The sequence below is a fragment of the Sinocyclocheilus anshuiensis genome, unplaced genomic scaffold, assembly GCF_001515605.1.
Source record: "Sinocyclocheilus anshuiensis isolate Anshui unplaced genomic scaffold, SAMN03320099.WGS_v1.1 scaffold349, whole genome shotgun sequence".
NCBI classification, from domain to species: domain Eukaryota; kingdom Metazoa; phylum Chordata; class Actinopteri; order Cypriniformes; family Cyprinidae; genus Sinocyclocheilus; species Sinocyclocheilus anshuiensis.
The window spans coordinates 85,014-95,641 of NW_015536459.1; the positions used below are offsets into that span (position 1 = coordinate 85,014).

General features: G+C 41.9%; 1 protein-coding gene across 1 annotated transcript; it reads right to left on the reverse strand.

Moving 5' to 3' along the window:
- Positions 1–7,752: 7,752 nt before the first annotated feature.
- Positions 7,753–10,310, reverse strand: LOC107672244 (zinc finger protein 501-like). Its single transcript, XM_016469088.1, has 3 exons — positions 10,304–10,310; positions 8,810–9,469; positions 7,753–8,460 (listed from the first exon to the last, which is right to left on the reverse strand). Exons 1-3 carry the CDS (start codon positions 10,308–10,310, stop codon positions 8,165–8,167), a joined length of 963 nt encoding a protein of 320 aa, XP_016324574.1. The 3' UTR covers positions 7,753–8,164.
- Between the last annotated feature and the right edge of the window lie 318 nt (positions 10,311–10,628).

Sequence of the window (10,628 nt, forward strand, 5' to 3'; positions counted from 1 at the left end):
GGCGGAGCAGAGGACCACCAGAGCCAGACAGTAGACCACCACGGCGGAGCAGAGGACCACCACAGCAGAGCAGACGGAGCCGGGACCCATAGCAGAGACTGGGGCCTAGAGAATACAGAGACAGACAACACAGGCAGTGCATTCCTGGTTTCAGGGACACGGCAGGGAACACAAGAAGTTCATCAATGTTCTCTATGGCAGTGACAGAGTTAAAGGGACAGACACAGAGTGCATTATTATTCTCTGGGCTCATGACAGGCAAGTTTAAGGGTTCAAAGATGGGGTTTTGGGCTGTGACAGACAGACAGACAGACAGACAGACAGTTTCCTCGAGAGTGACTGGACAGACAGACAGTTCAACATTAGACTTGTGGACTGTAACAGGACATACGGATAATCCAGAATTAGGTAGGTACATGTGGGAGTTGTGGACTGGCAGACAGATGAAGACCGGGGGCATTGATTGAAACTGGACGGGTGTAGACATTTCAGTAAGTGACATTAGACAGGCAGACAATGTAGAATTTGAACAAACAGACAGTTCAGAGGGGGATGCATTGAGTGACACTAAATTGGAAGATGGTTCAGTCTCAGATGCAACAGAAGCATTTAGACAGACAGACAGGTCAGGTTTAGACTCCTTGACAGAAACAGGCAAGACAGATAGTCCACAATCAGCCACCATGGCTGGTTCAGAACAGGACGAGAGTTCAGAGCTAGCCTTCTCGGCCGGTTCAGAGCAGAACAGAATTTCATAAGTGGCTTCCGTAGCCATGACAGGACAGGCAAAGAGATCACAGACGGCCTTCATAGCCGTGACAGGACAGGTAGAGAGTTCACAGATGGCCTCCATAGCCGTAACAGGACAGGCAGAGAGTTCACAGATGGCCTCCATAGCCATTACAGGACTGTCAGAGAGTTCACTAGTGGATACCACTGACACCACTGGAGGTTCTGCAGCGGATGCCGCCACCTCTGGAGGTTCTACAGTGGGACCATCATGATACGGGGAGAGTTCAATAATGGTTCCTTCGACCGTGACAAGACAGGCTGAAAGTGCGTTGCTGGGCGCCACCACCGTGCAAGGAGCTGAGGTGAGCACCGCCACCTCGGGAGGTTCTGCAGCATGGGCCGCCACCTCTGGAGAAGCTACAGCGGGTGCCATCACCTCGGAGAACATGGCAGCATGCACCACTACCTTGGAAGGATCTGCAGCATCAGCCGCCACCTCTGGAGACATCACAGTGGCCGCCGCCGACTCTAAAGTTTCAGTGGTGGTGTACGCAGCCCAACTACACCATAAAGCAATCCCCATCATGGGAAGCGCTAGAGACAGGGGAAATAGTTCAGGAACTGGAGGGTTTAAGAGCACTGGTTTAGGGATTTACATTTAGTCATTTTGCAGGATGCATTTTGACTCAGGATGATCAGCTGTGATGTGACGTGACTCTGGAAGATCAGCGGTGACGTGACGTGACTCTGGAAGATCAGCTGTGATGTGACATGACTCTGGATGACCAGCTGTGATGTAACGTGACTCTGGATGACCAGCTGGGATGTAACGTGACTCTGGATGATTAGCTGTGATGTGACGTGACTCTGGATGATCAGCGGAGACGTGTCGAGGCTCTGGCAGGTCAGCTGTGACGAGACGAGGCTCATGAAGATCAGCTGTGACTTGAATTGGTTCATGAAGATCAACTGACTCAACCGTGACTTGACTTGACTCACGAAGATCAGCTGTGACTTGACTTGGCTCAAGAAGATTAGCTATGACTTGACTTGGCTCACGAAGATCAGCTGTGACATGACTTAGCTCACAAAGATTAACTGTGACTTGACTTGGCTCATGAAGATCAGCGATGACGTGACTTGACTCTGGCAGATCAGCTGAGGCGTGACGAGACTCTGGAAGATCAGCTGTGACTTGACATGACTCACGAAGATTAGCTGTGACTTGACATGGCTCATGAAGATTAGCTGTGACTTGACATGGCTCATGAAGATTAGCTGTGACTTGACATGATTCACGAAGATTAACTGTGACTTGACATGACTCACGAAGATTAACTGTGACTTGACTAGACTCATGAAGATCAGCCGTGACTAGACTTGCCTCATGAAGATCAGTTGTGACTTGACTTGACTCATGAAGATCAGTTGTGACTTGACTTGACTCATGAAGATCAACTATAACTTGGCTTGACTCATGACGATCAACCGTGACTTGACTTGATTCATGAAGATCTGTTGTGACTTGACTCGACTCATGACGATCAACTGTGACTTGACTTGCCTCATGAAGATCAGCTGTGATTAAACTCGACTCATGACGATCAACTGTGACTTGACTTGCCTCATGACGATCAAATGTGACTTGACTCGACTCATGAAGATCAACTGTGACTTGACTCGACTCATGACGATCAGCTGTGACTTGACTCGACTCATGACGATCAGCTGTGACTTGACTTGACTCATGAAGATCAGCTGTGACTTGATTTGACTCATGACGATCAGCTGTGACTAGACTTGACTCAGGAAGATCAGCTGTGAGTAGACTTGATTCAGGAATGGAAGCTGTGACATAACGGGGCACTGTTGTGTCCGCCATTTTGCAATCAGGCTCCTCTGTCGCTGCCATTTTGGTCACAAACGCGGTGTCGCATTTCTCCTCCGCGACACCCACAGTGGATGAAGCGTTAACACACGGCAGAGCATAGTCCATAAACTGACTTAGAGATGAACGCAGACCCTCGTGAATGAGTTTAGACTTTAGTGGTTGATTAATGCCCTCACAGAAAAAGTCTATCAACACACAGTCCGGGAAATCAGAGTAATAAGCAATGTCTAGATACTCTTGAATATGACTCTCAAGCGATCTTGTGCCCTGCTCGAGAGCTAATAGCATTATAGCTGTGTCCATTCCTGGCCAGAGTCCTTTAGAGAAGCTGCTGGATCCTCGTGTGGCTGAGTATTCTGTTACGGGGCAAACAAGACGTGAGGCGTGCGGATCCATGTGCAAAGCTTTATTCTGAAACAGTCAAAACAGGCAAGGGTCGGACAATGGCAAACAGGTATATAGAGGGCAAGACTGAAGAGTAATCTGAAACACAAGCGATGGTCCAGGCAAGGAATAAACAGTATCCGAACAGGGCGAGACGAGAGGGGTAATCCAAGACAGGCGATATACTTCAGGGCAGGCAGAGATCATACAGAAACAAGATATACAGGCTAGGATCAAAACACGAAATTACTAAGGCAATAAACAGGATAAACTAGACTTAGACTCAGAACTAGAAACTCAAACTAGGACCGGGAACTGGCTCCGTAAAGTAGCTATCGCACGATGAGCGATAAGCGATAAAACAGCATAGATGCTAAACAATACTTGGCAGTTTGAAAGGGATCTGAGTGAGTGTTATATAGTGAATGTGTGATTGGTTACAGCTGTGTGCAATTAGTGCAATGGATGATGGGATATGGAGTCTGGGATGACATGCAACAGTTTGTGTAGTGCGAGAGTCAATGTAATGGAAGGGTGACCTCTGGTGGTGATCGAATGGAAGTCCATGGACAGGATTCGTGACACAGAGTGTGTCTGCCTCCCGAACAATGCTAGGTAGTGTAGCATTTGAACCAATCAGACACACAACTATTTGTTATATTTAACAAATAATCTCTAATGCCCCCTTCACCTAACCAAAGGGCCAACTATGAGGGTCTATGGACACTTCCCCGAAATGCAACTAACACCTCAAAAGGGCAGAACAGGCCTCTGGTTCCATGGCAACCAAAGACAAACCATCTGATCACACAAGTTTTATTGCTCAAAGGAATGTGGGTAGAGCACAACTCACAATTAATTTACCCTTAGGAAAGACACACAATGTCTATAAAAATTTACTCTTCTCTAATTAATTCATAGGAAAACCTTTCTGTGAATGAACACACATCTCCTCAGGACATTGTGTATCCCATTACTGTTCTTGTATATTGTCTTTTGAATTGTATACTGTTTTGTGTGGTGTTATGATAGGTCACTAGTTAATATAACCCCACCGATACTATGTTTGGTCTCTTTGAATTTGTCTTCTGATGATCAAAACGAGAGTGTATATTATATGTTGGTACATAGGCAATATATTAGTGTTCAAAGAATCTTTAGCAATTTTGCATCAACACCCAACCGAGTTCCATATGCAAATTACCATGCTCTCACACAAAGGGTCATAAAACTCCCCAGTATTTCCAACCTCCCGCTTGGAATTTCAGCTTTTCTCATTGGACAAGCCCATCCTGAGAGGCGTAAATCTTCTCAGACCTTAAAAGGCTCACGCACAGTTCCGCCCAAATTTGTTTATTCTGCTTAGTCTTCTGCTAAAACCTTCTGATTGCGGCCCGTGTGGAGAGCCTGAGCCGGTGCGGGCGTGCCCGGTGGGCTCCAACACATAGCCAGTCAGTCTGCGGTTCTGTTAGATTCTGTGAAGATGAGGATGTGAGCTAGCACCCTTCTAAGGACACCCTAAGTTCCTGCCAGGCCTGCGGCCTTGTCTTTCCATTCACCAAAGATCCTCGGATCTCAGCTGTCTCTCTTGGCTCTTTTTCACTTTCCACTGGGAAAAAACTCCCAATCACCATCGAGTCAGAACATCTTTGGAGTTCATCACTCTACAAACAAAGGTGATCGCAACTCCTACACCACCGAAGCTCCAAACCATCAAGACTTTCATCCGAGACTGCATCCGTACGCTTGTTCCAAGCCAAGGCAATGCAAGTATCGTACATTTAACTAAACGGTTTAGTATAAGCTGTAGACCCCATTCTAAAACGGTGCTGATGGTTTCACTCAGGTGGTTAACTGACTCTTTTCATAGCTTCATTCTCTGTTTTTTCCTGATGGCTTCATCCATCAAGCCTCATTTGCCCTTTCCCATGTATGAGTGATTGTTTGTTTGTTGAACTTACACTGAATATTCGCTGGACGAACAGATTGGTTGATGGCAATTTAATTCTGCTACAGTTACTACTGGCAGCTGATATAAATATTTGTAATTAATCATACTTAACTGTAATTATTTATATACATTTCCCTTTTGAGCTAATTTGCTACAGTAGATTGTTCCAGAGTTTGGGCACTAAATAGGAAAAAGATCTGCCGCCCGCAGTTGATTTTGATATTCTAGGTATTATCAAAATGCCTGAGTTTTGAGAATGCAGCGGACGTGGAGGACTATAATGCAATATGAGCTTGCTCAAGTACTGATGAGCTAACCCATTCAGCGCTTTATAAGTAATAAGCAAGATTTTAAAATGTATTCACTGTTCAATAGGGAGCCAGTGCCAGAACCGGGCTAATATTGTCATACTTCCTGGGTCTAGTAAGAACTCTAGCTGCTGCATTTTGGACCAGCTGGAGATTTAAGAGTGCAGAGCAACCACCCAATAAAGCATTACAATAATCTAACCTTGAGGTCATGAACTCATGAATTAACATTTCTGCATTTGACATTGAGAGCATAGGTCATAATTTATTTAGAAATGTGGCTTTCATAGGAAAGATTGCTATCAAATAGCACACCTAGGTTCCTAACTGATGACGAGGAATTAACAGAGCAGCCATCGAGTGTTAGACAGTGTTTTATGTTATTACATGCAGAGGTTTTTGGTCCAATAATTAACACCTCTGTTTGTTCAGAATTTAAAAAATCCAGCCTGACCTGCAGCAGTTTGCATACAGAGCAAACAGGTCTATGGAGGACACCATCACCACAGCCCTTCACACTGCACTCGACCACCTCGAACTCCAGGGAACCGAAGTAAGAACTCTCTTCATAGATTACAGCTCAGCGTTCAGTACGATTCTAACAAATTAACTGAACTCTGTCTCTCTCCTTCCATCTGCACCTGGATAAAGCACTTCCTCAATAAGCGCTGTCAGATTTGGCCCCCAGCTCTTCTCCAGCATCACTCTCAGCACTGGCGCTCCACAAGGCTATGTATTGAGCCCTCTACTCGTTCTACCAACACCATCGTCAAATCTGCAGACGATACTAAAGTAATTGGACTTATCTCAGGAGAGGATGAATCAGCCTACAGAGATGAAGCCCAGAAACTAGAGGTGTGCTGCTCTGATAACAACACCTCCAAAACAAAAGAGCTCATTCTGGACTTCAGGAGACACAGCGTTGAGCCCCACTCTACATCAACTGGACTGAGTGGAAAGGGTCCACACCTTCAAACTCCTGAGAGTCACATATCCGATGAGCTCTCTTGGTCTGTTACACCTCAGCAACAATCAAAACAGCACAGCAACGGCTGCACTTCCTCAGAGTGCTCAGGAATAACAGCTTGGAGTGTGAGCAGCTGGTGTCCTTTTACCGCTCCACCATTGAAAGTGTGCTAGTGTACTGCATCTCGCTGTGGGAGTCCAGTTGCACTGCAGCAGACAAGAGAGGAGAATCAACACAGCCCAGAAAATCACTGGCTGCTCATCCCCTCCCTGGAAATCATCACTCGCTCCCACTGTCTCTCAAGGGCCAAGAACATCCTCAAAGACACGTCACACCCAGCACAGCACCCGTTCAATCTGCTGCGCTCAAGAAGCCGCTACAGATCCTTAAGAAAAAGGAGTGCTTGCTTACAGGACAGTTTCTTCCCGTTTACTGTCAGGACTTTAATGCACTAATGTAGAGGCACTAAAGTCAGTGTTAAAATACTATTTCCAGTCACATTATTCAACTACAGTCTCTTAATTCATTTCTTTTTCTGTCTATACTGCTGTTTTTATGCAATATGCAGAATGTCAAGGTGCAATATGATCACCTGGTCACTTTATTTATCAGGACTTTAACAAATGCACTAAATGGGGCGTGTCAATGTGCAAGACTGTATCTGGTCACTAATCACTACTGCCACTTATTCCATTTCAGTTTGCATTTCTTACTGTTTCATATCAGTGTAAAGGTCAATGTGCAGTGCTGTCAATGCTCACTTTACTCAGATTGCTCAGTGTGCAATATTAGGACTGAGTCACTTGTTGTATATACTTTTAAAATTGTACTGTACAGTCTATAATCTTATTAAGTCTGTGGTTACATGTTAATTTCTCCTAATTTCAATGTATGCAGAAAATACAATGACAATAAAGGCTTTCAATTCAATTCAATTTAATTCAAAAGCTTTGTTGAGAAATTTAAAACAAAGTAAAAAAAGCAAACATAACACTTCAAAGCTTTCAGATATTAAAGCTAAAGTTATAAAATTACTTTTTCCTTATGCGAATACAATCAGGAGACAATAAAAGTTGTTGATAAAATATAAAAGGTAAAGATAATGTATTAATAAAAAGGTAACATTTAATCAATAATTACTGAAAGTAAATTTGGAAACTAATAAGATGGATCTTTCTCTCCTACTGACTTACAAGTAGGGATGGGTATCATTAAGGTTTTAACGGTATTTCTATTCTTGCGACACTGCACATCAGTCTGGTTCTTTAAAGGTATTCTTTCTCTTTTTTTATGAAAAAGGGCCCATTTAATACCGGGTTCAAGTACCATCCCTACTTACAAGAGAAGCACAGAAGGAAACAGTTTCAAAGCTACATGACAGTATTTCTTGCATCTGCGTTTTCTAAATACATCATAAGTGGAAAAATAACTAGACATTTTAAAAACAACAGTGAATAACAAGTTAAAAATAAATCTCAGTCTCTTTTAAAAGTGTTTATTTTTCAGCTTCCTGAACAAGAACGGTTTGTAAAAAGCTTCTACTTTCCTTCATGAAAGAATAAGCAAACTACAAGTGATGCATATGCATTATAAGACAACTGAACATAATATGAAACTCATAAGAAAACACAATTATATAATCTATAACATTAAGCAAAATGATACACAAGAATAAACCTTTCTGACATTGTTCTTTGGGGTGGAACTCCATCTTTGAGTTGAGCTGAATCTCACAGTTGAATCTGCTGGTTTTGAAGATGAAGATGAACTTTATTCACTGTGAAACTTTAGATAATGTTTCTTTGTCGTGTCGCTTATAATGACTGGTTAGGACAGATTTATCCAGATGATATTTTATTGCTTGATGCATTATTGTGTCTCATTTGGTGAGGACGCAGCATCAGACCTGAAAGTGCTGATCTGAAGATGATCTACTTACTGTGATTGTTTTTCATATGTCTGTGTAGAGCAGATGATTGATTGAAACACTTCCCACATGCAGTGCAGTGATACGGGTTCTCTCCAGTGTGGATCCTCTCGTGTCTTTTCAGATGTCCTGAATCACTGAATCTCTTGTCACAGTGTGAACACTTGTAAGGTTTCTCTCCAGTGTGAATCCTCTCGTGTCTTTTCAGGATTCCTGATTCACTGAATCTCTTGTCACATTGTGAACACATATAAGGTTTCTCTCCAGTGTGAATCCTCTCATGCAGTTTTAAACAGTATGCTGAAGTAAAAGTCTTTTCACACTCAAAGCACATGTACTCTCTCACACCAGTATGTATTTTCTGATGTACTTTCAAACTTTGTAGACATGAAAAACTCTTTCCACACAAATAACATGAATGCGGCTTTTCCTTTGTATGAACTCTCATGTGTTTAATCAGGTATGATGCCCTCAAAAATGTTTCGCCACATTGATCACATGTGTGCCACTTCTCTCTAGTGTGGATGTTCATGTGATCCTTAAGGCTTGCTGAATGTGTGAAAAACTTTCCACATTGATCACAAGTGAACGGTTTCTCTCCGGTATGAACTCTCATATGCTCCATAAGGTTTCCTTTTTTGTGCAAAACTCTTCCCGCATTGATCACATGTGTACGGTTTCTCTCCAGTGTGGATCCTCTCGTGTCTTTTCAGGATTCCTGATTCACTGAATCTCTTGTCACATTGTGAACACATATAAGGTTTCTCTCCAGTGTGAATCCTCTCATGCAGTTTTAAACAGTATGCTGAAGTAAAAGTCTTTTCACACTCAAAGCACATGTACTCTCTCACACCAGTATGTATTTTCTGATGTACTTTCAAACTTTGTAGACATGAAAAACTCTTTCCACACAAATAACATGAATGCGGCTTTTCCTTTGTATGAACTCTCATGTGTTTAATCAGGTATGATGCCCTCAAAAATGTTTCGCCACATTGATCACATGTGTGCCACTTCTCTCTAGTGTGGATGTTCATGTGATCCTTAAGGCTTGCTGAATGTGTGAAAAACTTTCCACATTGATCACAAGTGAACGGTTTCTCTCCGGTATGAACTCTCATGTGAACATCAAGACTATATTTGCTTGTCAAACTCTTTCCACACTGAGTGCAGGTGAGAGATTTCTTGGCTCTTCTTTCTTTAAATTTTTTCTGTTTGGTTTGAGAGCGAGTTTTTTCTCTGGTTTTTGCATGATTTCTTTCCTCAACTTCTCTCAATTCTTCACTCTCCTCATTTTCTTCAATCAACTCTGAAATAAAAGTAAAAACTGTTCATTTTCAGGAACTCATAAAAAAAACTGAGAAATATGAAAGAACATAAAAGTGAACCCTGTAATAACAATTGCTATACAAAATGTTGATCGTTATGATGCATTTTCACAAATGATACATCCCTGAAACTTTCCATGAATGAGGTACATTGACCTTCCAATTATTATTTTTTTTAAATTATAGGCACAAATCCCATGTTTATAGGGAGAACTATTAAATATGTTTGATCAACTACACAATTATCTAACATACTTTTTTGGGGGTGAAAGTACCCAGTTTGTAGAAAGTGTCCCTTTTTATTTGATGCTTCAGCACGATTATTCAACAGCTCTAAAGATTTATCCTATTACAACAAAAATCATCATTAATGAAGAATCAAGAGTAAACACCAACTTGTTTGTTCTTCAGAATCTTCAGTGTGTTTCATTCTGCAAGGTTTGTGGGAGGAGCTTCACAGATGATGTGATTATTTGTGGGAGGAGCTTCACTGATGACAGGCCAATTGAGGGAGGAGCTTCACTGATGGCAGGATTGTTATGGGAGGAGCTTCACTGATAACATGATTGTTGTGGGAGGAGCTTCACTGAACATGAATTTCTCTGTGGAAGAAACAGATTTGCCAAAATCAACAATAAATCAGTTTTTGAATTTTTAAAACTGATTTAAACATGTAAGCATTTATGTACATGAAGTAGAAGAGACAGGAGCCTTACAAATACATAGTGTTGTCTTTTTGTAACTCATTATATTACTATACTAAAAGAAACAGCGTAGACACAAAGAGCACATCAGTTTAACCCCTTTGCTGTCACCTCCCATTTTCGGCATGGAGACTCAAATGACATACCCAAAATATAAAGGTTGCTGCTCATCAGTCTTTCTGACTAGATACATAATCAACATGTTCACAAAGCTGATACTTCAAAGTTTACTGTTCAAGAATCAGAATTACTCCGAATGTTATGATAATAGAGATATATAAGCTCAAACATAAAAACAAAAACAAAAATATAAAAAAATATGTTTTTTAAATGTATAAAATGTTGCTGTGGTAAATGTCTTTAGAAACACAATGAAGATAAAGCCACAAGTCTACTAATGCTTCATTTCAAATTTCAGGACATAATCTCTAAAACT